The 27,921-nt window shown below is 58.4% G+C and overlaps 1 protein-coding gene across 1 annotated transcript; it reads right to left on the minus strand.

The window, feature by feature from the left end:
• Positions 1-1,553: 1,553 nt before the first annotated feature.
• Positions 1,554-26,913, minus strand: CELSR2 (cadherin EGF LAG seven-pass G-type receptor 2). Its single transcript, XM_023547437.2, has 34 exons — positions 23,556-26,913; positions 18,141-18,788; positions 15,816-16,038; positions 15,271-15,386; positions 15,015-15,103; positions 14,251-14,408; positions 13,729-13,892; positions 13,441-13,566; positions 12,917-13,083; positions 12,351-12,638; positions 12,093-12,267; positions 11,723-11,864; positions 11,470-11,590; positions 10,885-11,068; positions 10,631-10,732; positions 9,808-9,902; positions 9,368-9,577; positions 8,613-8,796; positions 8,370-8,498; positions 8,083-8,263; positions 7,774-7,941; positions 7,547-7,673; positions 7,257-7,457; positions 6,765-6,939; positions 6,410-6,522; positions 6,181-6,260; positions 5,970-6,096; positions 5,731-5,853; positions 5,047-5,174; positions 4,723-4,811; positions 4,430-4,618; positions 4,125-4,295; positions 3,796-4,030; positions 1,554-3,294 (listed from the first exon to the last, which is right to left on the minus strand). The coding sequence occupies exons 1-34, from the start codon at positions 26,866-26,868 to the stop codon at positions 3,270-3,272; spliced, it is 8,766 nt and encodes a 2,921-aa protein (XP_023403205.2). The 5' UTR covers positions 26,869-26,913; the 3' UTR covers positions 1,554-3,269.
• Between the last annotated feature and the right edge of the window lie 1,008 nt (positions 26,914-27,921).

Raw genomic sequence — 27,921 nt, forward strand, 5'->3', positions numbered from 1 at the left:
TATTCAGAAAACATTCGAGTGCAAGATGGTGGATGTTTGTTGAATGAATGATAAAGACTCATTTAATAGATTCAGGATAGTGTCTCTCTTTTCCCTCAGCCTCTGACTCTTGCATCCAGAACCAAGTCAATTCTTTGTGAGTTTTGAGAGAAATTCCCTCCTTGGAAACCAGGCCACGACTTAAGGAAGCTAGCAGGCAAAGGGAAGTTGGACTGCCAGCTGCACCCCTGCCCCTCGCCATGGGTACAGCTGCCGTACTTGGTCATTGAAGTGCCCTTCCCCTGTCCACGGGGCTAGCTGTTCTCCAGTGCTTTCTTCATTTTATGGTTGATCTTAAGGTTCGTTTAACACATTGACCTGTTTAACAATGGTAGTTGTTTAGACACTCACCTTTTCCTGAGCCTCTTCTTGAAACAACTCCTGCAGCCTTTGGGATTCCGAGATTTGATGTGGGGGAAAGAGGTGTGGAGACAGACAGCGAATATTCGGCTCTGGAGAAATTAGGCATAAAGGCAAGGAAATCTCAGGTGCAAACTTCCCATCTTCGTCCTGCACTGGTGTGGCAGGGCCTGTTGAGGGCAACGGGCAGGGCCTGTTGGTGATTTCCGGCTCTGGAAGGCCAAGAAACACACCTAGGTGTGGCCAGCAGGTGGCACATTTGTGTGAGCTGCATGCAGGCCAGGCCTGGAGAGGTAGAGGCCAACAAGCTGCAGAGCCATGTGCTGCTGCCATCTGGTGGCTGGAGAGGACACAGCGTGTTCTATTCATCCTCCTGGTCAGTCTTGAGTATTGTTCCCGTCCCTGCCCCCCCGCCCCCAAACTACCTTAAGCCACAAATTTAGTAGGCAGTGCCAGCCAGGAGGCCTGCCTGCCATAGCTGCCCTTCTTGTTCAGCTACCTGCTTATTCCCTTCCCTTTGGGCCTGTCTACTTTCTCTATGAACTCCACTTCTACCTCCCCCCCAGCCACCCCGACTCCCCAGTAACAACAGCCAGGGAACCCAATGTTTATTGGCCTCTTACAATGTACTGTGAACTGTTCTAAGCACTTTACGTGTGTTAACTCATTCAATCCTCGTAAAGCTCAATTAGACGGATGCTATTATCATCCTCATTTTGCAGAGAGATGAAGTCAGTCAGGTTACAGGGTTTGTGTTCTTAATCACTACCCTACGTTGCCCCTGTGTTAACCCTGCGTCTAGTTTGTCAAACAGGCCTTTAAACACAAAACTGGGGAAGAGAAGTAATGTCACAGAGCACATAGCTGGCCAGAGTAGGAGTGGTTGCTTCAGTTTCCACCAGTCTCAATTCACCCCTCCCTGCCACCTACATTGTGCCCCCAGGAAGCAAGTGCCTGTCGTTCTTAGCCCTTAGGAGCTGAGCTGGAAACATGTCCTATCCGTCTGTGCAGCCCCACCAGCCAGACAAGCCCTTCCTGTCCTTGTGAGGCTGACACTCACCCGCCCACCCGCCCTCCACGTCTTCCTGGGAAACGCCAGGACATGGGCTTTGGGCTGGTGAGGCTATCTGGGGAGCACTACTGGAGATGCCAGGGGAGGGCCAGGAGAGGGACTAGCTCATCGGCGAAGTAGCATATGAGTCCCCCTGTCCTGTTGGAGGCTTCCAGAGCTTTCAGGGCTCTGCTTGCTCTTTTGTTTTCCAGAAACCAGGCATCACAGAGAAGCACATGATGACAGTACTCGACCCGACCCGCACAGAACTAGTTTATTCAGTAGTATGGGGAAATGAAAACAAAAACAACAAACCCCTACCATATTTACAGTTACAATCAAACTGTACAATCTGATGGTTAGTATCAAGTTAGCATCCAGCATCTTTTTTTGTTTTTTTTTAAGTCAAGTCATCAGTAGTAAAAACCAGTTAAATTTTTAACCCTTTGCAGGAATTGCCAAGGGGAGAGGGTAGGGGGAGAATACCATGGCAGAAAACCCAGAGACCAGCCTTACAAATGAGAAACAGGAACATTTTTTTTCTGCACACAGCCTCTTTTTCTTGCCACCTGCCCCAGAAGGAAAGTCAGTGTGACAAGTCTGGAGCATGTGCTTGGAGTAAATGGTGACTCAAATGAAGTGCAGTTGGCAAAACGGAGGAGGGGATTGGAAGAACGGGGAAGAGGAGGGATGACAGCCTGGACTGAGGGAAATGGCGCCAGGCCCCCACGCCAGGGCTGCCGGGTATACACCCAACCTGTGACGGCCACATCAGACCCCCTGGGGCTGGACACAGACCCATCCCAACACAAAAAGCAAATAAATAAAAAATATATATATATTAACTCTCTCTTCGCAGGGACTGGCAGGGGGTAAAGGAGAAAGTAGAACAGGACCTGGTCCTTTGAAGAAGAGAGCCAATTCCAAGAAGGGGTTAAAAATAGAACATGTCTCAGAGGCCACAGCAGGTCAGACAAAGCAGGGTCTGTCTGATTTTCAGGGGGTGGGGGGGGGCGGGCGAGTGGAAACCAGAACCCAGACTTGAAACCTGTGCTTGAGGCCACTCTGTATTTACTCTTCCTCCTGATCCCACCCACACAACAGCAAAGAACCGCAACTTAACACATGACTGGCCTTCCCCAAGTGCAGGGCGGGCGGAACAAATGAAGCACTTTTGGGTCAGCAAACTGAGCAAACGTCTGGGCTGTAGCGCAGGGCCAGAGTCCAGGAAAAGGAGAGGGGTTGGGGGGCCCCGCCCCCACCTGGGGGCACAAGCTCCCCTCAAAATGTGTTCATGCAGCATTTGGGGGTCCGGGGGCACTGAGTCCTTCTGCCCCCTCACAGGACAGGGCTTTTTCAGCTCCTGGGAGAGGCAGTATACCCGACCGACCGCCTCGCCATACTGAGGTCTGCCCGGTGCAGCCTGCAGGGTTGGACACCCTGGGGGCATGTGGCTTTGTCCTTTCCTTTTGGTGATGGCAACTGAGGGGCAGACCCCCCCCAAGAGTCCCTCTCCTCCCAGAGGCACAGCAGATGGGAAACTGAGGAGAGGCTGGGGCGCGTCCTGGGAGGGAGGGCCTATCCTCTTTGGGAAGGGAAAGGGGAGTCAGTCTCCAGCATATAAAAACAATGAATCCCTGAAGTCATGAAGAGTGGAGATCCTTTTTTAAATTCTTTTTTCCTCTTTTCTGAAAAACTTTTGTCTTGGAGATGTTGGCCCCAGGGGTCCAAAGTGCAGTGAGGGGGGTGGTGGGGGAGGGAGTTGGCACTAGTTGGCCTTGGGTGGGGTAGGTGCCCCTCCTGGCAAGGCTCGGGCTCCTCAGATGGATGTTTCCTCACTGCTGCTGCGGGCAGGCGGTGGGGAGCGGGGAGCAGGATAAAGCACAAGACAGGAGTAGGGGCATGAGTGCAGCTGAGGAAGGTGGGGGAGCCTCAGGTGTAGGGACCACCGGCCCAGGGTTAATGCAGGAAGTTAAAGAAGAGAAATCTGGAGAGGCAGGAAAGGAAAGTAACAGAAAAGGCAGACAGAGGGTTAGTCAGAACGGAGAGGACAGGGAGAAGCTTCCACCAGAAGAAGGAAACAGAAAAGCAACCCAGCTCCCCACCCTCCCTCACCTTGCCCTAGGCCAGACTGGGATGTACAGAGCCCAGGAGGGGGGTGCACCACACCCCATGGCCCATGGGCACGCTGGTTTGTGGGCATATCCTTATAAAGGAGCTGGACTACACTCTGCCCATTCGTCCTCTGACTGGCATCCAGATAGCCTGGGGAGACCTGGAGGCAGTGCTGAGTCTAGCCAGGGCCTCAGGGGCTGCACTCTGTCCCGCCCACCAGCCACACTCACTCAGAGCCTGATGAGTCCTCATCAACTGTGCCTGCCTTGATGCTCATGGCGATGGGCATGACCCCATTCAGCTGCTCCTGGAGACTCTGCCGGGGAGGTGGGCGGGGAGGAGGCCCACCCCGGCTGCCCTCGCTGGCCGAGGAGCACCGGGAAGACGCTGTGCCCTGCTCCAGGGGTAGCCGTAGGAGGCTGCTCTTCTCACTGATGGTGGGCAGACACTTCTTCTTGAGAATGCCTGTGGGCCAAGAGGGCAGGCGCCATGAGGAGAAGCAGGCAGGAGGAGCATGGCACTGAGGGGCAGAGCATGCAGGTAGGGGTGCTCTACTCACCTTTGTGCGGTTGGGCAGAAGGGCCTGGAAGAGGGCCCAGGGACCCCTCCCGAGACAGGGCATCTCCATTTTCCCTCAGCCGCTCCTCGGGGGCCCCACTGCCACCACTCTCCTTTGTTGTGGTCCCAAAGTCTCCTGGCCAGGGGGCCTTCCCGGGCCCTGGGCCCCCATCTGATGAGGAAGTAAGCAGATGAGGCCCACAGAAGGCAGACGGCTAGGAGAGTCCCCATCCTAATCTTGCTTCCCAAGCACCCCAGGTCATCTGCCCTCTCACTGCCCCCCAAAAGGCCACAGCCCTGGCCCACCCTTGGGGGTACTGTGCAGGGGCAGTCTCTCAGCGCCAGGCCCCAGCAGGCTGTCCCAGCCCGGCTCTCCAGGGAATGCTGCCTCCTCCTCCTCTGCCTCTTCCTCGCTGTCTGACGAGTGGGTCGAGGCATAGGAGCCACTCTGGTCGTCTTCCAGGGACAGGTCACTGTCAGAGTCTGTGTCAGGATCTGGGGGGTTGGGGAGAGATCACAGCCGGCCCACTCACCTCCACCCACCCCTCAGCCAAAGCCAGGCAGCTGCCCCACTGGCCACTGGAGGCTTCCATCCTCACCATGCTGCTGGTCTTGACCTTCCATGAATAGGCTGCCTGGGTCCCCCAGGCCAGGGGGCCCTTGGCCAGGATTCAGTGTAGACTCCTCCCTAAGAAGACAAGACCATGCTGGAGGGGTCAGTTTGGCCCCTTGCCCAGTGTCCTGTCGTCCTCTTCTCTCCCCTGGTGTTCCCAGTCCCTGTCTCATGTCCCTTACTTCTTCCAACTCAAGCTGCCACCTGTGTCAGCCCTGGTGTTGCAACTCAGCTCCCAGCATCTGGCTGGCCTCGGTCTGGCATCCACAGTCTTTTCCTCCCCTCCCGCCCTCCCACCTCCACGGTTCACCTCAGCAAGAAGGGGATGTAGCTGGGCTGACTCTTGCCGGAGCGGCTGGCGCTGTGCAGAGAGCCGGCTGAGTCTCCGTAGGGCTGGTACAGCCGCCCATCTGCGTAGGGGCTGGGGCAGTTGTAGGACTAGGCAGGGAACAGAGAGGCTGGTATGTGGTGGAGAGGCAAGGGCAGTGGAGCGCGGGGTGGGGCCTGCCCAGGCTGGGATGTGGAAGGGCGGAGGGAGCTGGCCCGAAGTTCTACCTCCCACATGCCCAGCTCCGAAAGAGGGAGGCCCTGAATCCCTGCTGTCCCCCTTCCTCCATCAGGGTCTGGCAGGTGGTCATAGTTCTGCCGTGGCTGTGCACCCTAAGTTCCCTGGACTGGGCTGTATAAGAGCTTGTTAGTAAAAAATGGTAAACAGAATTGTCAACTGAGAGCATCCTGGAGAGACACAGGAAACTTATCGAAATTTACCCAAACTCAAAATTACTGGTCATTTATTACCCATCTCCACCACTTCCTTACTATACCCATTCTCAGGCCACACATGACTGTTCAATCCCCTTTTCTCCTCCCAGAAAGGGATGTAGAGATGGAGAAAAGGAAGGGGGAAATGGAACAAAAAGTACAGAGAATACTCCCTCCCTCCCTACCCACCCCCAGACCTCAACCCTGCATCCCCTAACCCTGGCTTTCTCACCGAGGTCAGGGTGGACTTGGTGGTCAGAGCAGGGTCGGGGCTGGGCTTGCGGCTGCAGGCAAACTTGAGTGCTTTCCGGACCTCCTTGCTCAGCACCACGTAGGACAGGAAGATGAAGGGACCCTGGCAGGGCACAGGCAGTGAGTGACTGAGAGCTTATCCAGCGCCCACCGCCCAGATTCTCATCCTCCTCATGGGGCGCCCCACAAGGCCTGGGTCCTGTCCTTCCCCAGCCATACCTGGATGCAATTGCAGGCAGCAAAGAGGTAGTGGAAGAGGAGGGTGTCACTGTTGACGGAGAGCAGGGCCAGCAGCCAGGCGGCGCTCAGCAGCAGGAGCACAGCGAAGGAGGGCCGCAGACCCGAGCTGGGGAGGGACAGCCATGAGTCCCGCCACGAGGCCCCTAGACCAATGCAGCCCACTGCCCAGGCCCCCACACCCTATACTCACACGGGGCCTTTCTTTTCAAAGCCCTGCCGCTGGGCAGCACAGGAGGCCCGCGCTGCCAGGATGTACAGGAAGACACTCATCTAGGTAAGAGAGGGAGAGGGGTGAGGGGATTACCAGGGAACAGATAGCTCCTACCCACCCCATGGGGACCAGCAGCCTCAGCTGTTTCTAAAGGGGATCTCGAAGCCACACTCAGCTGACTCACCTCCAGCCACTTCCCTGAACCTACCGACACCGCAAAGGCCACAGGGCCAGCAAAGCTCCAGATGAGTGTGTCGTAGATGGACAGCCAGCAGAAGTCAGGGTTCCCGTAGCCCTCGGGGTCCAGGCCCACAGCTAGACCTGTGAACACAGTGACAACAGCAGGTGAAGGGGTGATCAGGGGCTTGGGGGTCAGGGCCTGGCAAGGAGCATGGTAAAGGGGTCAGGCCACTATCTGTCCTTGCCAGCCCCAGGGATGGCTCTGTGCCCCAGGGTGGGGGCCTAAGGGCCGGGGTTAAATTGGAGGGATAGCTCTGAAAAAGTTCCCCTGGGGCCTAGGGCCTTGGGGTGCAGAACGCCGAGGTTCAGACAGGGTGGGGTACCTGTGATGAAGGCAGGCACGCCCCAGCCCAGCATGTAGTAGAAGCGCATGGGGCCAGCGTTGACGTCGCGCACCTCGGTGAGCGCCCGGTAGAGGTGCAAGGCCTCCAGCAGAGCCCAGGAAAAGGTGCAGAGGTACAGGAAGTGCAGCAGGATGGCGATCACTGTGCAAGCGAACTGAGGGCCCAGGCCAGGTCAGTGACAGGGCCACCCCCAGCACCGTCTCCTCAGCTCAGGAGGGAAGGAGGGCAGGCCAGGGTGCTTCTTGGGAGCTGCTTCAGGGGACATCTGGGCCAGAAGGTGGTCCCTATAAGATGCTGGGCAACGGAGAGGGAGCTAGAGAAGAGGAAAGCAGGTGCCGAGCACTGGGCTCCCTATCGGAGCTAAAGCCCCAGGAGCGGGGGGACTGGAGTGGGGGCCTGGGGAGGGTTCGTGAGGGAGCCTGAGAGGGCTGGAAGTTGGGGAGGGTCTCTGGGTGAGGAGGGGCATCTTACAGGGAGGTCAGCCTGGTTGATGCCCAGGAGGAAGACCAGCTGAGCCAGGCCCAGGGCAGCCGTCAGGTTCCGTCGGATGCCATGCTGGTTGGAGCGCAGGGTACGAAGGGCAGTGAGGAAGACAAAGGTGAGCAGCAAGGCAGCCAGGGTGACCCCCAGGGCCCCGTATGTCAGTGTCTTCAGTGGCAGGATCTCCCCATTCTGTAGAGCAAGTGGCAGGGACCAGGAGAATTAAGAAGGGCAGGGCCTGGGCCCCCACCCAGAGCTCTGCAGCTGCCCATGGGTCCAACCTCGCGCCGGGACACGTCCATGAGCACAGCAAAGCTCGTCATGTGGTTGCACTGGCAGCTGACGTGGCTTTCGTTGCGGAAGACAACTTCACAGCCTCGGGCTGACCAGCCGCCCGTCCCACTGACCCTGCATGAGGAAGGAAGGGGTCAGAAGGATGGAGGGTGTGGGGGAGCCCAGAGGCTTTCAGCCCAGAGCCTCAGAGGGAAGGACAGTGGTGACAGCTCACAGAATCGAATGGTTCCAGAAGACACAGATGGGCTTGGTCCGCTCCTCTGTCTCCAGCAGCCGGAACTGCACGGTGACTGGCTTATCCAGGGCACGGGGCAGCAGCTCCTCGTCATCATGGACACTGATGCTCACCACAGGTGTGTTGATAACAGGGCGTTTGGGAACTCTGATGGAGGGGCAGGAAGGCACACATCACCACGGTGGATGGGAGACACTCTCATCCCTCAGAGATGCCCTCAGTCCCTCGCCGCTCCATTCCTCAGCACTCGCCTCCCCCATCTGCACCTCCTGTCTCCCAGCCGCTCACCTCAGGCTGCGCTTGTCTGGGTCATAGTTATGGGGCAGCAGCCCAGCTAGGGTGCGGTAGATGATGACGCTGGCCACAGCCTCTCCCTGGCTCAGCTCTGGGTGCCGCCGCTGCCGCCGTGCCAGCTCCTCCGGCTCCTGGGCCTCTCCGGGGCCTGCGGGCCTGACCGCAGGAGGCATTTCTGGGAACAGGACACTGTCACACTCAGCTGGGCCCTGCCCTCTGGGGAGTCTGCACAGATGCCCCAGGGCCCCAGCCTCTGACCTGCCCCTTGGCCCACCACTGACCTCTGAAGACTGACTCAGGCAGAATGACCGTGGTCTCCAGGTCTGGGGGCCGCTCCCCACGCAGCGCCTCATAGCGGGGTAGCTTGGCCCCAGCAAAATTCCCCTTGTCCAAGCGCACGACGGAGATGACTGGGAGGAGGGTGGTCCCAGGTCAGACCCCGTGAGGTTGGCACGTGCCCAGCACAGTTGCCTTCACCAGGTGCCCTCTCCACAGCCCGCCCCCAGCCCTGACACCGGCCTCACCGATGTTGGGCGTGACGATGGTGAAGGGGCTGAGGTAGGTGTGCCGCATGTTCTGGGCCAGGGCGCTGGCGTAGGCCTCATAGTGCTGCAGCAGCCAGGCAGTGCCGCCCTCCGTCTGCTGGATCAGCTCCCAGTGCCGCTTGTTGGCCGCATCCAGGAGGGCACTGCCCACCCGCAGCAGATTCTGGAATGGGCGTGGCCAAGATCACAGCACACTTTCCCATCTCCTCCACCAAGCCCCACCCTGTGCCAGGCCAGCCGGCAGCTCCCTACCCACCATGACCTTCCCTCAACGCTCACCCCACCTCTGGAAAGCACCCCTGCACTACACTGCACTGCACTGCACTGCCCGTTCCAGTCACGGATGCACTACCTCTAACCTTTCTTTCTAGACACTCTCTAAATAAGAACTTCCCAGCCCCTGCACCCGGCTCACACAGATATTGTGAGATCCTGACTCCTCCCAGCTGTTATACCAGGCCTCTGGCTTTGAGAAGCCTGGTCAGCCCGTGCCTTAATACAAAATTATTATTTCCTATGTGCACCTTGATGTGAAAAAAGTTGGGAAGAGGGTATCTAAATTACCCAGGTGCTGGGCTGTGTTCAGGTGATTTCATGGAGGACTCATCCCAGCTGGGAGGTCCCCAAAGGCAGGGACTGGAGGTGCTTCCCACACCACACCCCAGGTTCCCAGGATCAGTCCACTCACTGTGACCCCCACCTAACCCACCAGCCTTGCCGCCTCCAACCCCCACCTCGGTGAAGTGCACGTCCTGTGTGGCAGACAGCCCGAAGCCCCGCTGGGTGCTTTCATGGGCCAGCAGCCGTGTGGCCAGCTGGTAGGCCACCTTGACGTCGCTGCCGAAGTAGCCAGCTGTGTGCTGTGTGGCATTGCGCAGAAGCAGGGCCAGCCGCTGGGAACGCCCTGAGTCCAGACCTGACTCGTTACGCTGCAGCCGCTCAGCCTAGGACACCCAGACCAGATGGGAGGGGGAGGGACAATGTGGGGTCAGCAGGAGGGTGGGAACAGGGCACCCAGAGAGTAGAACCGGAAGTGTGGAGTAAAAGGGCCTCAGGAGAGGAGAGATGTCGCCTTTCTAGGTGGGGATCGCCTGAAGAGTTCCAAATTTCTCTTCTCAAAGTTCAGGGGGCAAAGTGAGACTCAGAGGAGACAGCCACGAGGGGTTTCACTTACAAAGCCCTTCAGCTCTGAGAAGGTGACTGATGTGCAATTGAAGAGGTTTGGAGGCAGCCATCCCCTGTGCTCGTCACAGTGGCGCACAGCGGTCCCTGGGAAAGGAAGCCAGCCTCAGGCAGAGACCTAGGAAGCCCCCAAGGCCTGGCTGAGAAGTACTGCCGGGTTGGCACCTCATGAGTCAGAGTCAGGGGCACAAGTGGATCAGGGCCCTGCCCTCCTACTGCTCAGGTAAGAACAGGGAGACAGGTGCGTTGAACACCAGAGCCAAATCTCTGCAAGGGCAGCCCAAGCAAGGGCGAGGGGAGCACAGGGCACAGGGCGTTCCTGAGCCCCCAGACACCCCTGCCCACTCTAGCCACCACCTCATGCTCTTCTGCCACTTCGCTGCCTATGAGTTCTGCTGGCTGTCAACCCAGAACCAGTGCAAGCCCCCATCCTGGGCTGGGTCCCCAGTGACAGCACCTAACACCCCCTCCTCCCCAGACTGCCTGTCTTTCTAAGGGCCTAACTCCAGTCCTGAGCAGTGAGTTAGTTGAGGATGGAAACCCTGTGTGATTCCTCTTTGAATCCCTAGTACACAGCCCTGTGCTGGGCACAATGCAAGCTTTTCAGCACTTCTGTGAAGAATCCAAAATGGAGGCACCCCTAGGCAACCGTGGAGGACAGGGAACAGTGAGCCAAGGAGGGGTGGGAGATGGGGTCTCTAGGACCTGGAGGCCAGAAAGCAGGGTCCCAGGATGTGTAGTCAGGGGTGGCCTGCCCTAGCCTCCTTTCTCTCAGCCAAGTCCTCAATGTTACACACTAAGCCTTGAACACCTACCAAAGGAGCCTTTGGGGCAGGGGGCTGCAGCGGGCAGCCCAAAGCGGGTCCGGGGCCACCAGATCCCAGCCTCGATGGCCCGTGGGCAGCTGTCATAATTCACTGCAGGGGAGAAGATAGGGTCACCCAGGAGTAGCATCTCCTGTGCAGCTGCGCCCAGGCTCTCCCAGCATCCCCGGGCCTGCAACCAGCCCTGCTCCTTAACCCTCAGGGATACAGTGGGGAGGGCAGCCCACCTTTCCTGGGATTCCTACCTTCACAACCATTGGTGGTGACCTCAGCAAAAGGGTTGTCACAGCGGTCGCACTGGCGCCCGATGACACCCGGCTTGCACGGGCACTGGCCATCCTCAGGGTCACAGACTCGGGACAAAGAGCCCGTGGGGTAGCAGTCACAGAGTAGACAGGTGGGGCTGCCGGGAGGCCGGTAGTGGTTCTCCTGGGAGAGACAAGGCAGTATGTGTCACTCAGGCTCAGATGCTCTTCCCCAGATGCTCACGGGCCATTCAGCTGTGTCCCCTCTGCAGAGGGGCTCCCCAACCTCGGTCCCTCCCTCCAGGAGTAGATTCACAACATTCAACAACAGAAAATGACTTGCAGCTAATAAGCAAGTAGTGAAACGCAAACCAGCCAGAACAGGCGGCAAACTGCTGGTACAGCTGACCCAGTGCTCACTGGTTAAATGTGGGTCATGGGTCCCCCGGACCCAGACACATGAGGACAAATAGCTACTTCCCTTCGCCATTAGAGCAAAGGCACATCCTCTCTGCACAGTCTCCCTTCTCCAGAGTCTCCCTCGAGGGCCTGAGGGGAAATCGGAGGCCTAGGTTGGGCTGTCACCTTGCAGTGGCACTCGCCGCTTGTCTTGTTGCAGTCCGGGTCAAAGCCTTTGCTGACATCACAGTTGCACGGGCCACACATGGGGTGTCCCCACCAGCCACGGGGGCAAGGCTGGTCAATCCTGCAGAGAGGGGCCCAGGCAGGTGTGAGCTCGATCTGCCACTCCCGCCTGGTGTAGCCACATGCAGCTCTGCGAAGCTCCTGGGGCACTGAGGCACACACCAGAGACAAGCAAGGCCCCTGGTACACTCACCTAGTCTCACAGTATGGCCCAAGGTAATTTTGAGGACACTCGCAGGTATAGCCGTGGGGGGCATTGGGCTTGCGAGTACACACGGACTGGTGCTCACACGGGTTCAGTTCACACACGTTAGTACAATTATCACCATAGTAACCTGGAGAACAACAGGAGAGGCTCAATCCTCTCCCTCCCCTGGCACTGTCTTCCTTCAAACCCACCTTTATCCACTCCATCCACTCTGAGCATCAGACCAGCTAGCAATGGCTCTGTGGCGTAGGAAGCTCAGAGAGATGATGTCATTGGTCTAAGGTCACATAGCAGAGCCAGGGCAAGACCCCAGGCACCCCCTAACCTGCCCCATTTCCCTGGGTCCCTGTCATACCTGGATCACAGCTACAGGAATAGCTGTCCCAGTCATCACTGCAATAGCTGTTGGCAGGACACGGGTTCGAGTCACAGGGATCTGGCAGGCTGCAGCCTGGCTCCACATTGATGCTTTCCCCAAGGCTGGGATCCAGACTGCTAACACCTTCGGTTGTCTCGCTTACCCGCACACCCTGGGAGGGACAGGTGCAGTGCTGGCCCTCAGTGGGGCAGCCTCCAGGTGGTGGGAAGGGTGGAGGGCAGGGAGGATGCTAACCTGCAAGCAGCCCCGGAAGCCGCGGGCCACACCACTGGCTGGCCCAGGCACTCCGCCCACTGTGATGTTGCTCAGGTGCAGCCCGTGCAGCCGGGGTCCCAGGTTGCCCTCTGTCTGCTGCTGCCCATAATCGAAGGACAGGATGGCATGACCAGGGCCCCCGCTGGCTCCCAGTGCCAGCTGTGCATGGTGCCAGTCCCCATCATTGGCCCGGCCTGGGTCTAGCCAGAGAGACGAGGCCTGGAGCCCTGTGCCCTCCACGCTCAGCACAACATGGCCCTCTCGCAGCTGGAAAGAAAGGAGGGTTAGTGGATCACCTTAGTTTGCTCTTCTTCCAGTCCACTGTCCCCCTTCCTGGACCACCAAACCTATGCAGAGGCCAGAGAGGAAAGTGCTATTTCCCTTGAGCCCAACAGATGGCAGCACTTAACCACCAAACTGATCCAGCTGCCTCCTCATTTCTGAGAAAGAAAAGACCCCGCCCAGCCAATTCTCCATCCAGCACCCTGGAGACCACTCCCGGCTGCGCCCACAGCCCAACTGCCCCATTCCTACCCCAGGCCCACCTGCAGGGTGATGGTGCTGCGCCCCCTGGTGACGGCCTGCAGCAGGACGCCGTTGGCCTGGCGTGTGCGGAACATCAGGCTGAGGTGCCAGGGCTGGGAAATGGGCAGCGAGAGGCCATGCCAAACCACCATGCTGCTGCCTAGGAAGCGCTGCGGACTGGCCATTTCTGGGGAGGCAGATACAGTACGACTCTGAGGGATGGAGCAGCTGAGTGTCCCAGGGGATATGATGCCCAGTGATAGTGGTTCCATGGCAGGCAGGTGCTGCCTCTCCTAGTGCCCTGCTCTGTGCTGGCCCTGCCCTCTAGCGTATTTACCTGCCCTGGGCCCACCCCACACTGTGCCCAGGCCTGCCACTCACTGGGCCCTTTGTCTCCTGTGCTGCCCTCTCAGGGCTCTGCCCAGACATGCTTTTCCACCCACACCCGAGCAGCTGAGCCCTGCCCAGTGCTGCCAATGCTGCCGGTGCTCCCAGCATGGCTGACAGCTCCCAGGTCCCGGCCCCTGATGGCTGTTCCTCCTACCTTGGGCACAGCTCTTGCCCCCGAAGCCCAGAGGGCACTCGCAGCTGAACGCATCCCACTGGTTCACACAGGTGCCCCCGTTGTGGCAGGTGTTGCTATCACACACGTTCTTCTTGGCCAGGCAGCCTGAAATGGAGAGAAGGGGGCTCAGGGACCCCAGGATGAGGCTTCCAAATAGAAAACTTGTGGCAGTGCCAGGAGGGGTCTTTGAGACCCGCACATACCAGGCGTGGCCTCTCCTCTCTGCACTGGGCTCCAGGCCTTGCCCTTACCCCCAGGCCCCCATACCAGGCACAGTGCCGTTGTTGGCAATGAAATTGGCCATGTCCACATGCCGGCTGTCCACCTGCAGGTTCCTCATGCAGCCAACAAAGTGCCTCGTACGGATAGGGAAGCTCTCAGGAAGGTCAGGCACCCCACCCAGCAGCAGGGGCCCTGTCAGATCCAGAGACCTGCCGTAGCAAAAATGGTGGCATGGTGAAGGAGGAGGCTGGAGCTTCTGGCTCATCCCTCTCTCCAAGCCCTGCCACCTGCCAGAGAAGGGAAGGGACTAGGCAGGGGTCCAAGAGATGCCCCCAGCCTAGAACGGCTCTCACCTCATACCCACTCTGTCCCCAGACTGCCCCAGCAAACCGTGCCCCAATTCCCCAATCTTGCCTCCGCCAAGGCCTGAGCAGAGGCTGAGGAAGCACAGAGAGGAAAGGCCCCACCTGGCTTGGTCCACACTTCTGAGCCCCCTAGCGCCCGTGGTCTACACCTTCCCTCCCTGCCCCTCACCCCATGCCCTGGCCCTCCCTCTCCGCTGCTCACTTCTTGCTGCCGCCCTGGGTGCCCTGGGCAGCACAGGAATAGTTGCCCAGCACAGCTCCGAAGCGCAGGGCCACCCCTGTGTCACAGCCATCCACGGTCACCACGGCCACCTTCTGCTCGGATGGGCCCTGCGGGAGCCCTGTCTGGCCCAGCAGAGGCTGTGGACAGGGATGAGCACAGAAGAGAAATAGCGGACAGGTGACCCACTAGGTTCATAGGCCAGGCACAAAGACACACCAGCACACAATGACACGCTTTTGTGTATGTTTACACACACATATGCATAGGTGTATACATACACACACACGCTACCTGACATGCCTTGAACTACCTTTCTCAACATCCATCCAAGTCTCTGCCCAGTGGAGTGGGAATGCCCCAGCAAGGTGGCAAGTTCCCATGCCCTTTCTCTTTGCCAAAAGTGTCATGCCCAGTTCCCCACCCCCTGCCAGAGGCAATGTGTCCCAGGTCTGGGCATAGGGGGAGCACCTGAATCAAGAATACCAAAAAAAAAAAAAAAAAAAGTCATTGAGTTGATTCCAACTCTGAGCAACCCTATAGGACAGAGCAGAACTGCCCCCAAATGTCTCCAAGGCTGTAATCTTTATGGAAGCAGACTGCCACCTCTTTCTCCTGCAGCGCAGCTAGTGGGTTGAAACCCCTGACCTTTTGGTTAGCAGCTTAGCTCTTAACCACTGTGCCACCAGGATTCTTTGAATCAAGAATAGAAGACTCCAGCTCCTCTGTCCCCTTCCTGCACCCACCTTATTGTAGTACTTCAGCTGCACCGTGTGCCACTGGCCATCACTGACCCCTCCAGGCACGAATGGGGACACAGTGGTGGTTGACTCCCCTGGGGAAAGAACAGGTGAGCTGGAACACCAGACAAGGGCTGGGAATGGGAAGGGGGAAGCTCATGGTTGGGGCTGGGCTGGGAGAGTGTGTGGCTGGGGCAAGTGGTCAGAGGCTGAGACATGGGGCTTTTGGGAGAAGGGCAAGGACGAGGCTGACTGGGTTCACCTGCAGAGAAGGTGAGCTGGACCTGCTCCTGGATCACCTCGAGGGCCACAAAGTCATGCTTCTCATTGAAGCGCCCATTGTACAGCAGCAGCCCATTGCGCTCCCTCGTGGCAAACCTGATCAGGAGTGGGAGATGGGGCACGAAGTGGGGTACTCACCTGGACCCCAGCCACCTAACCAGCACCTGATCCAACCCAGGACTCTCCAGAGCACTGAAACCTTGGCCAAGAGTATATGGCTCATGGTGCTAGAATGTGGAAAATGGGCCCAAACCCAAACCCTGGCATCCTGGCTCCCCATCCTCGAGGGTGGGGTGGGGGAAGTGGAAGGCGGACCTCGGTGGGCGAGAAAGGTGTGCTGGCAAAATGCAAAGGCAACTCTGAGCACAGACTTGGCTCTGCCAACAACCTGCTGCGAGGCCTTTCTGGGTCTAAGCTCCCTCTGCCTGACCTCTCACCTTGTCCACTGAGTAAGAGGCACCTCATGTTCCCACCTGCACTCCCCCCCTCCGCCCCGCGATGCTCAGTCAGAATCCAGCCACTCACGAGAGGGCCAAGGTGAAGTGGAAGCGCTGGCGTAGGCCCCGGAAGGTGATGAAGGAGCGGGCGGGGAAGCTACGCGTGGTCACCTGGCAGTAGGGCTTCTCAAAGTCTCCAGATGGGCAGTCACACTTGAAGCCGCCCACCAACAGGTTGACACAGGTGCCCCCATTCTTGCAGACACCCGGAGTGCAACGGCCTGAGCGGGCACTCACCTCGCAGTGCTCACCTGGGCAAGAGAAAAGGCAGGGTGAGTATCAAGCACCCGAGGAGGGGGAGGGGAACTGCGATCATCCCCCTCCCTTCCTGCCAGTGATAGCTCCTATGGCAGCTTATGACTCCCATACACCCCCAAGACTACCCCAGGCATCGCCACTCCCCGTCTCTGAGATCTATGAAACCACAGCCCTGTTCCTCCCTGGGGTTCTGTTTGGTCCACTGTTCCATTCTCACCACAACCCTGCACACCACTCCCCTGCAAGTTCCCTTGAAGCCCCCAGTCCCCTCCATACCCTTGCCTGGGTCTCCTGAGCACAGGCCTGCTGGAACCCCTGGTCATGAGACCCCAGATCTTAGTACCCTTTGGTGTCATGGCTACCAGGCAAGCCAGGGGACACTCTGCCCCTGCAGGGGTGATTGTGGATGGAGGAGAAGGGCCTGCAGACAGCAGTGCAGCCCCCGCTCCGCCCATTGGTGCTTTTGTCCCTGTCAGGCAATGGATCAGTTTCTCTCCCTGGGGATGGGACCAGGCTTCCACTGGGATTTGTCTGAGTTATGCGAGGGTGGGGGAGGGAAGCTGGGGATGCCCCAGGAATGGGGCAGGGAGCTCCCACGGAGACTTCTGAGCACTGGGGTCCAGACTAAGGACCTCTGTGCACTTGTAAGACACTTAGAGAAAGACTGAGCCCAGAAGCAGCTTGGATTCAGTGGAAGAGCTGAAAATTCCAACATCAGATGGTGCCTTTCTCTCCTTCACTATTCCCAGATTCTAGAGATAGGTTCTCAGCTCCTGTGCCTAGTGACTGGCTCTTGTTTCCATGGAAACTGTTGTTCACCTACTCTAAGCCCCCCTTCCCATCCTCCTGGACAAAGACTCCCTCTCCCCTCCCCCAGCACACCCCTCCCCACCCACAGAAGCAGCAGCAGAGAGGAGTCAAGTCAGGCAAGTTCTGGGCAGCAGACAAGGCAGTGGGACCTGCCTACCACGAATTTGCTGCCAACATCACTCCCAGCATTGCAAACAGAGCACATGGGGCCTAAGACACCTGGAAGGAAAGGGGCCATGGGGGAAAAGGAGAAGTGGTGTCCTGAGGAAAAACAGGGGCCTGCAGGGTAGGGTCAGGAGCACAGAGCAGAGGTGGTGAGTGTTCCTGGGAGAGGCTGGGGACAGAGACCCCTGTGTAATGACCCCTGCTCACAGACCAACAGAGAGGCCTCCTGGCCAGGACCTTCTTTACCGGCACTTGGGTAGGTGTGCAACTATTCTGCTGAGGGCCACCCAAGTACAAGAACCTTCTAGAACATCCAGTCTATCCCCTCACCCCAACAGCTCTTCTGTGCCTTCTCCTCAATGTTTGGGGAGAAAAGCACTTGTTGCAGCTCCAAAAGGTAACTTGCCCAGCAATGGAGAAGATCAGGTTCTAGGCCCCGCCTCATCTCTAAGCAGGCTGTGAGATGAGACCTGGAGCGAGTCACCTAATCTCAATGTTTCCTTAAATCACAGCCAACGCTTTCCACGTACCAGCTCTTTACATGTACTAAATTAAATTAGCCGTCACAATCAATCTTTAGCATTATCTTCATTTCAAAATACTGAGGCACAGAGAGGTTAAGTAGCTTGCCCAAGGTCACACAGCTACTAAGCAGCAAGCAAGGCTGGGATACAAACCCAACCAGACTGGTTCTAGAGGCAGCTCTGACCTTTTAGTTACACAGGAGCCCTAGCTCTTCCTCCTCAATAAAACCAGTTTCTTAGAGTCAGTTTTGATCTGCGGTGGCAGAGTAGAACTGTGCCCCATAGGTTTTCAGTGGCTGATTTTGTGGAAGTAGATCGAAAGCCTTTCTTCCCAGGTGCCTCTGGATGGACAAGAACCTCTAACCTTTCAGATGGCTGGGTGCATTAACAGTTTACATCACCCAGGAACACGTTCCTCACTACCTTATTGTAAAAGAGCAAGCAGGGTCTCTAAGAGAGCAAGCAGGGTCTGTAAAAGAGCAAGCAAGGTCTGTGCTAGGTAGCCTGTACCTTACTGCTACTTAGCCTGACTAGTGTTTGCACTGTAGTATTAATCCTCTATGGAAACCCCCCAGAATCTCCTTCCCTTGGCTCACCAGTGTAGCCCTCACGGCAGAGGCAGGTGTAGCCACCCTCGTGGCTGCGGCAGCGCCCGTGGGAACCGCAGGGCCGTGAGTAGCAGAGGTCCACCTCGGTCTCGCAGTAGTCGCCTGTGAAGCCGGGCGGGCAGCGGCAGCGCAGCCCCCCGACCGGGTGGATGGGTCGGAAGAGCACCGAGGAGGAGGCGATGAAGGGCGCGGACGAGTCGAAGCGCAGCACAGACACGCAGCGCATGTAGTTCTCGCAGGGCTCACGCAGGCAGATGTTGTCGTCGAAGGGCAGCACTCGCTGCGCCGAGATGGCCGTCAGCAGGCTGCGGTTCAGGTACAGGCGCTCCTGCAGGTCCTCGGAGGGCAAGAAAGGTGGCCCGCCCCCGGGCCCGGGCGGCTGGCCCACAGACAGGCTCACGTTCAGGATGTGGCCACCAGGGGCGTCGGTGTCGCGCTGCACGTTGAAGACCACCACGTGGTCTGGGGGTGTGGCCAGCGTGGCTGCCACCGCCTGGATGAAGAGGCCCAACAGCGGCGACAGGAAGCGCTCTGGCGACATGTCTTCCAGGCGAAGCGTGATGCTGTGCGTGAGCATCTCGTCAGTGATGATGGTGACGCGCAGCGCGCACTGGGCCGTCACGCTGTGCACGCCGTCTGCAGAGAGATCAGCAGGGTTAGGACCTGGCCTGGGGGTGGGGAGGGTAGGAGTGCAAAGCCATAGACCTGGGCCCTGGGTTGGGGGGGCAGGCGCACTCGGAGGAGGGAGCCAGTTGGAGTCTGAAATCCAGCCCACACACTCCTGCACCAGCGACCCAGAAGGGGCTCCCATGAGGGATGTCAGTTGTGGGCAGGTCGCTCCTTGAGGGATCAGACCCTGAAGATGCTTAAGAGGATCAGATTTTCAGAAGTTCTGTTTATATTCTTTTCCAAAACTGTTGTGAAGTGGTGTACCATTTAATGTTTGTGGTTCTCTTTCCTTCCCAAGCTGTACCTCTGCTCCCTTTTCCAGAGCCGGGCTTCCCTGCACTGGACCCCTATTTTGTCTTTTAACCTCTTTACAGAGCCCAAAGCACCAGGAGAAAAAAAAAAAAAACAGGAGAAACCCACAAAAATCACCCTCGCGCCTCCTCAGTCTCTCCATCTCAACACTCCATAACCCTGATCCTAGCTGTGCATCCCCCCAAGGGAGTAGGGAGCCTGATGAACTGGGTCAGTGGGCCACCCCTTCCTCCTCCCACTGAGCCCTGTGGCTGCTTGGGCGCCAGCCCACTATCTCCATGGCAACACCCCATACAAAGCATTCTTCCAGCCCAGCTCTCTGGCTGCTGAGGGTAGCCTGGGGGGCCCCACCCCAGGAAATCCAGCTGAGCCACCTTTACCAGTGGCTGCAACACCCACTGCCCTGATGCTGGAGGCAGGGGCGGTTCGGAGGTGGGGCCAGAGTGTGGGCAGAGAAGGAAGGCCTGGGCAGCTCTCTACCCAGAGACCCCAGGGCCCAACTGGGCTGATCTCTCCCTTGGCCCTAGGGCCTCTAGCTACTCCTTGCCCACTTGGCTTACTCCATTACCCCCAAATGTCTGCCACATCCACCGGGCCACACACTCACTTATAAAAAGCGAAGTATTAACACACACTCTCGATGGTATCTCACTCGTCCCATACACCCACCGTCAATATCTAGGCTCAGAAATGCCACACACACCTGAATGTACCTACACAGCAGAATGGATTTTATTTAGTGCAAAAGTGAAAGCTAGGGCCCAAGAGGAGAGGGAAATGGCTTGGACTTCTATAAGGGATATTTATATTTTAATTTACTGCGATGTTTTATACATAGTAGGTGTTCAGGAAGCTCTATGGTGTTATGTGAATCCATTCTGTCTCCATAGTGAAGAATTGGTCCTTAAAACTCAGCAGGAGGGGCCTGGGATAAATACAAAAAGGGACTCTCTAGCAAGGTTGGGGGTCCTCTAGTGATTTAAACAGTCAGGTGCTCAGCTGCTAATTGAAAGGTTGGTGGTTTGAACCTCCAGAGGTATCTCGGAAGAAAGGCCTGGCAATCTGCTTCTGAAAGGTCACAGCCATGAAAACCCTGTGGATTAGTTCTACTCTGTAACACATGACGTTGTCATGAGTCAGAATCAACTTGATGGCAATCAGTTTGGTTTTTCTATTTTTTTAGCAGGGATGGGCAGAAGTCAGTGTTTCTGGGGTGGTGTAGGTGTGTAGGAGAACAAGGAATCTGGGAATAGATTCCGCTTCTATGTGGCTGACTATACCAGGTGGCTCAGTTGAGCCTGAGAAGGCTGAAGGCAGACACCCAGCTCAGCCACATTCTCGGCCCACAGCCCACCAGCCCTCCAGCCTCATTGCCTGAGACTGCATGGCCCGCTTTCTCTCGCCAACAAGCCTGCTTGTCATCACCCCCCTCTGCTCCTCCTGCTCTTGGCTAGAAGCTACGCACAGGCTGCTTTTTACCTGATCCACCCAGACACTAGCCCATAGCCATCCTAGTCGTCTAGCCTGCCCTACACTCACCTACTCCAGGAAGCCTGCCCAGATTTATGCCCTCAGACTCTACAGTCCTCTCTCTTTCAGAACCCCTTACATGCAGGTTAGCTGGCACAGGGCCCGTGTGTACCTGATGCATCTGCCCAAAGATTCCTTGACGGGATATTCCCTCTAGGCGGAAAGCAGTTCAAGGTTCCACGCAGTGCTCTTAACTGATTGGAGATGGGGAGGGGGTGGTCAAGGCCAATGAGCAGGGAAGCCTCACCACCCCTCAGCTCTGGGGACAGACACTCCTCCCTGTGTCCCCCCTCCAGGCCCCGCCTATGTCCCTCACCCAGCAAGTCTCTGTTGCTTCCCATCTGGTCCACCATCTGTAGCCACCGGCCCCCTCTGCTATTGTCCCCCATCCCGAGTAGTCAAACTACTGCTGACTGCTCTCTCCTGCCTCTTTGTTCCTCTCTCCTGCTTTGACCTGGGTCACCTCCAGGTGCAAAAGCAGTGGTGCAAACAGGGGTGTAGGGTACATTGCCTGAGCCATCCTCCTGATCAAAAAAGAAGGAGTTGGGATAGATTCCAGCCCCAGGAAACACTACTTGTTCCAACACCCAGACAGCCTCGCCTGGAAAAGAGCCAGGTCCCATGGTGGGGCAAAATTAGGCTCCAAGCCTCTCTTCCCTGGCAGATGTGCCACTGGAGGCTGTAGGCTGGGAGGGGATCTGATGCTGTGGGGGCCAAGTGGCCATGGGCAGGAGCTCTTGTGTGTCCTAGCAGAGCAAGAAAGAGCCAGGAGAATTCAGGCTGCAGGAGAGCCATCTGGCCCAAGCTGGGGCAGCTGCAGCCACGGAGAGCAAGGGAAGAGGAAGACAGAGAAGCATAAACACAGAAACCAAACAGGGTAAGACAAAGACCCAGAAAAAGAGCCAGGCTGGACGGAGAAAGTGGGAAAGGAGGAGAGACATACACAGAAGATGGGGAGAGAAGGCCGGGAGGGCCCCCCCACCCCCCACATGGACAGGGATGCAAAAGAAAGAAGAGACAAAGAATATGAGAAGGTACACAAAGGGGCAGTGGGAGTCAATTCTCCCTCAACCAGCCTCCCTGAACTTTGAGGTTGCCGTGGTGATTGCCTCCAAGGGTCAGGGCTTAGGAGAGAGGGTGGGGCTAGAGCCGAAGGACAGAAGGGCTGGCCAAGGCCCTTGGTGCTGCCCCTGCCCTTACCTCCATTCTAGGGGACCCAAGGTCTGGGATGGAGCACCTCCTCTGCCCATCTCTGTGTTCCTCCATACTCATCTAGGGCAGGCTCGGGGTGGAGGACAAGAGGGAGAGGCCCTTCCTTTCCACCTTCTTCCCACCTCAAGTCCCATGGCATACATCAGGATAAGGGACACAGGAACTCCAGTCTTGTACATCCTCCCCACGCAGGAGAAAATGAAGCATCAAGAAGTACAGAGCCTTGTTCACAGCCCCTGAGAGCACATGCTCCCTGCCTCTATCTATGTCCCCTGGCCAGGGGCAGGCCATGATGAGTGGGGAGGGGGCAGAAGCCAGGTCCAGACCCATGCCTGAATTCTGGAGTGCCCCTCACTCCACCGGGCTCACAGGCCAGGTAAGACTCCCCGGACGGGTAATGGAAGCCTGCCAGGTTCTTTTCCTCCCTTCCCTGATGCGTCTAAAGACTGAGCTCCACTCAGCTAGAGTAGGGGGACCACAGCCATCCTCAGGAGGTGCACTTAACAATGTGTCCCTCATGAGTTGTTGCTGCCCCTTGGTTGTTCCCAGGCTTGGGGAGGGGTCTCAGCTCCCTGTGTCTGGTCTCTTCTTCTGCGCTGCCTCTCACTTCCCAGAGCTGACAGAAAAGATAGCATCTCCCCCGCCAACTGTCCTCCCCCAGCCCTGCTGTCCAGGGAGTCTGCAGGCTGAGCGCTTGGGCAAGCAGCAGGAATGCCCCAGCCTGGGTCCTGGGCAGGCTCCCACACTCCTGGGACTCTGCTCTCTCCCCACCAGATCAGGTGCCCTGGGGTGTCCAGCAGTCCTCTGACTCACCCTCGTCCCCACACCCCATTCCCTGAGCCTGAGCCTGAGCCTGAGCGAGTCACAGCCAGAAGGGGAGGCCTGGCATCCTAAGAACAGCCCATGGCGGGTAGCAAGGGGGCCCAGAATGCCTCAGCCTGCCCCTGGCTTTATTGCAGCCCCTCCCTCAAGCCGGACCCCGAACCCGGGGCCTCTGACAGTGGGGTCTGTTTGGACAGAGACAATGAGCTCTGGCCTCACTTCCTGCAGGAGTTCTGGAGGGGTAGCCAGGCCAGGCTCTTTCTGCCCGGAGGGAAAAGAACGCGCTAGACAAAGTCCTCGTCAGCCGGTCTGCGGCTCAGCCGGGAGCAAGAAGGGGCCAAAAGAGGCCCGACTGCAGGGTCCTGACCCCATGGCGGCAACCCTGTGCCCCTATGACCCTCAGTTCTGCTAAAAGGCTCTATGAGATCACAGGAATAGCCTGACAAGGGCGTGAAGGGGTGCTGAGGGGGCCTGGCAGCCTCTCCTCCACAGGCCTCTCTACCCCTCCCCCAGCTCTCCTGGCCCCCAGTCTTCCACCCGCCTTTTTTCACAATTCTTGGCAGCCACAGCCAGGGCAGCCTCAGAATACTTCCCCCACCGCGTCACAGGCTGGTAGGCTGGGGGCAGCCAACCAAAGCAGCCTAGCCCAGCCTGGGGCAGCAGGCGGGGCCTGCACCAGCTGCCAGGACTTCTAGGGCTTTTTCCCAAACTGGTTCTGGCCCCCTCAACCTCTGTGCCAGGCACCAGGCAGAGAGGTAGGTCAGCAGTTCCTTCTTGAATGGCCCCCTGCTTCCAATGGCTGCCCAGACCCTCCCCTGAGGTCACCCTCGCCCCAAGACCCCCCGGGCCTCTCCTTACCTGACACCAGCACGCTCATGATGGCCTCCAGAGGTCGGTTGTTGTCCAGTGCCCGGCTCAGCCTCAGCTCCCCTGTGGAGGCATTGAGCAGGACGAGGCTGAGTTCATTTCCGCGCTCAAAGCTGTAAGTTAGGCTGTCAGAGATGTCAGGGTCATGGGCAGGCACGCGGCCGATGGCACCTCCGGGAAAGCTGCTGGAGCGATTGGTCACATAGTTGTTGAAAAGAATCTCAAAGTTACCCAGCACTGGGGGGTTGTCATTGCGGTCGAGCAGGCGGACATGGACTGTAGCCCGGCTCACCAAAGGAGCTGACGTGGCCTGGATGACCAGGATGTACTCAGGCCGGTCCTCATAGTCTAAGTCCACCAGGGCGGTCAGCTCCCCCGAGAAGATGTCCAGTTGGAAGACCTCTGGGATGTTGCCCTCCACGATCTGGTACATGATCTGAGCATTGGTGCCTTCGTCAGGGTCAGTGGCTGTGACCCGGGCCACAGCCAGCCCAATTGGGCTGTTCTCCTCCACAAACACATCAAACTCGTCTTGCTCAAAAACAGGTGGATTGTCATTCACATCCAACACAGTGACCATCACTTCCATGGGCGTGCGGGCTGGAGGCATCCCCTTGTCCACTGCATATGCCCGCAAAGTGTATTGCGCTACGTTCTCACGATCTAGCCTCCGCAGCGTCCGTACAATCCCGGATGTGGACTCTACGATAAAGTCACCATCTCCATCATCGCCCCCTTGGAAGGTGTAGAAAACCCGGCCATTCAGGCCAGAGTCTCGATCAGTGGCTGAGATCTGCAGGACACTCGTGAACGGGGGCACGTCCTCATAGACGCTGCCCTGGTAGGAGTCCCGCAGGAACTGAGGGGCATTGTCATTCACATCATTCACCAGGATCTCCAGGTAGGTGGTATCAGACTTCTGGGGAATGCCATTGTCCCGTGCGGTGATGGCCAGTGTGTAGGACACCTGGTCCTCGTAGTCCAGCTCAGCTTGGGTGGTGACAGCCCCTGTGTCTGCATCAATGCGGAACTGGGGAATGCTGTCCTCCATGAAGTAGGTGATGCGGGCATTCTCGCCTGTGTCCTCATCTGTGGCACTGATCAGCACCACTGTGGTGCCTGCTGGTCGGTCCTCATTAACATTCACTGTATAGTGGGAGCTCTGAAAGACAGGTCGGTGGGTGTTGGCATCGGTGACATTTACCACAACCTGTGCTGTGTCCTGCCGTGTGCCGTCGGAGGCAGTGACAGCCAGCACGTACTGCCGCTCAAGTTTGTAGTCCAGCGGCAGGGCAAGGGACACCAGCCCACCCCCACTCTGGCTGGTGATGGAGAAGCGGTTGCGGGTGTTGCCACTGGTGATCTGGTAGGTGATGACACTGTGAGCATCACGGTCCACAGCTGATACCGTCACAACGCTGGTGCCCACAGCTGCATCCTCATTGAGCCGCACCGTGTACTCTGGTTGGGTGAAGGTTGGGTTGTTGTCATTGACATCCAGGATTGTCACACTGACACTGGCCGAGGCAGTGAGTGCTGGGGTGCCATGGTCTCGAGCTTCTACCCCAAAACTGTAGAAATCAACCTCCTCCCGGTCCAACTCAGCAGCCACAGAGATCCAGCCCGTGCCGTTGTTGATAGAGAAGGGGAAGTCATGCCCAACCCCAGCGAGGCGATATTCTAGGCGTGCATTGTCGCCAGCATCAGCGTCAATGGCCTGGACATGGAGAACCAGGTAGCCCAAGGGGACACTCTCCAGAACGGTAGCCTGGAAGGGGGTGCTGACGAAGATGGGGGCATTGTCATTAATATCCAGGATCTGCACTGTCACCAAGCCAGAGACGTTGGAGAGCGGAGGGCGGCCACCATCCTGAGCCCGCACACGTAGTGTGTACTCCTTGGTTGTCTCATAGTCAAGGGGGCTCACCACATCCAGAGCCCCAGTCTGGGCATCCAGGTAAAACTGGCCCCGAGCATTGCCACTCATGATGCTGTAGTGCACCAGGGCATTGCTACCTTTGTCTCTATCCGAGGCTGTGACCCGGAGTACTGGGGCCCCCGGGGCCACATCCTCCCGCACCTGGACCACATACCGCTTCTCACTAAACTGAGGGGCATTGTCATTGTCATCCTCCACAGACAGGAAAACAGCTGCTGTGGCGCTCCGTGGACCTGGATCCCGACCCTGGTCACTTGCTTCCACTGTCAACTGGTAGGATTCCACCTCTTCCCGATCCACAGGACCACGGGTTCGGATCACCCCAGAGCGAGGATCAATTTCAAAGACTTCAGAGGGGTTGCCCCCAGGCCCCTCCAGCAGGCGGTACAGAATATTGGCATTAGGAGGGGCATCACCATCTGTGGCCCTGACAGTGAGCACTTCATAGCCAACCTCCAGGTTCTCCCTGAGGCTCTCCTTGTATTCCTGCTGCTCAAAAACAGGGTCATGATCATTGGTGTCAGTCACCAAGATGGTCAGCGTGGCCAGGGCACTGCGACGGGGCATGCCGTGATCCTGCACCGTGACCCTGAAGACATGGGTGCTCTTGGTCTCACGATCCAGCTCCTCAGCTGTGGTTACAGCACCAGTGACTGGGTCCAGGGAGAAAAAGTGGTTGGAGCGGCTGTCGAAGAGGGCATCCATAGTGTACTCAAGCCGACCTGCCTCACCCTCATCCGGGTCTATGGCTCGTAGGGATGCCACAGGGGTACCTGCCGGCTGGTTCTCAGGCACTGTGGCCTGATAGCTGGGGGGCTGGAACTGGGGGGCTGTATTTACATTCCTTTTCCGACGCCCGCCCATGGACTCTCCTGCTGACCCTTCCCCTGTCCCCTGTCCTGGGGTCTGTGCTAGTTTGCAAGACTGGCATCTCAGCTGTGGGGCCTTTAAGCATGGGTGCTCGTGAGGCAGAGTGAGCTTGCCCTGTGGGGAGAGATGGCCTCCAATACCCAGGAGGCGGCAGCTCCAGGGGCAGCCTTCAGGGGCCGGCGGCAGGGGAATGTGGGCCCCAGATTCGGGACACCAGACTCTCAGGCCATCGTGGTGGGGCACCAAGTGGCCAGTCAGCTCGGTCCCCGCAGCTCTGCAGCGGCTGGTGTATAACCAGAGGTTCGAGGAGGAGGCTGGACAGAGCCAGCCCACGGGGGCGCAGGCTCCCGAAGAGCCGCGTCCCCCAGACCCCAAGGAGCGACAGGGCCCCACTTGATCTCCCAGTAGTGGCGGCGGCGACAGCAGCAGCAGTAGCAATAGTAGCGGCAGCGGCAACGGCGTTGGGAGGGGGGCGCGAGCAGCCCGGCCCCGCATCTCTCCCTGCTCCTGGCCGGCCGGGTCAACGGCGGCGGCGGCTCCTCCTCCGGCTCCTGGCGGCCCCGCCTCGCCTCATGCCCGGGCCGGGGCGCCGGTTCCCGGGGGCCGCCCGTGCGCCCCACGGGGCCTGCGCCTCGATGGCTCGGCGGGGCCCGGCGCTGCGCCCTCCGATGCGCCTGGGTTCCAACAGCTCTCGAGCCGGGCCCGTGCCCGGGTCACCCCGACCACCGCGGGCTGCCGCCGCGCTTCCACCTGCGCGCCCGCCTCTCTCCACCTGCGCCCGCGGGCTCCGCGGCGCGCCTGGCCCTGCCGGCCCCCTGGCTCTCAAGCCCCGGGGCGCCTACTCCGCCCCCGAGGAATCGCCCACCTGACCCGCAGAGCTGCCTGCCCCGACCCGGGCCCAGCCCCGGCCGCCCCAGACGATCCCGCGCCGCCCGCTCGCTCCCCGAGTCCCTGCCGCGGCTGCTGCTTGTCGCCGTAGCCCCGGGCCCAGCCCCGCGCTCCCTCGCCTCCCCGGCGGGCTGGCGGGCGAGCTCTGCAGAGCGGCGGCGGCGCCTCATTACCATAGACCTGCTCGCGCGGCCGCCGCCCTTAAAGCGGCGACGCCGGGCCGCTCCGGAGGAGGTGGGCCCCACCCCGCGCCCTCCTCCGCAAAGAGGCTCTAGAATTCCCGCTGGCCAGACCCTTCATCCCACTTCCCCCAGGCCTGACCGTGGGCCGTTGCCGGATCCCTATTACAGCCTAGAGAGAAATTAACAATCGGAAGCCAAAGTGCAGATAATAACAATGGTGGCAGTACCCTAAGTGTGCGTAGAGGTTTTCAAAACGTTTTGAAGGGCTCTCAGAAACCGAGTCTCCACCTCACACTCCCCTTAATGGGCTGCTGCTAAGAGCCCTCATTGCTGTCCCCTCCCACAGGTCCCGGTTCGGGCTGAGCTAAAAGTCCCTGGTGACACAGTGGTTAAGAGCTGGGCTGCTAGCCAAAATGTCAGCAGTTCAAATCCACCAGCCGTTCGTTGGAAATCATATGGGACAGTTCTACTCGGTCCT

This window comes from Loxodonta africana, chromosome 3 (genome assembly GCF_030014295.1).
Source record: "Loxodonta africana isolate mLoxAfr1 chromosome 3, mLoxAfr1.hap2, whole genome shotgun sequence".
Lineage (NCBI taxonomy): Eukaryota > Metazoa > Chordata > Mammalia > Proboscidea > Elephantidae > Loxodonta > Loxodonta africana.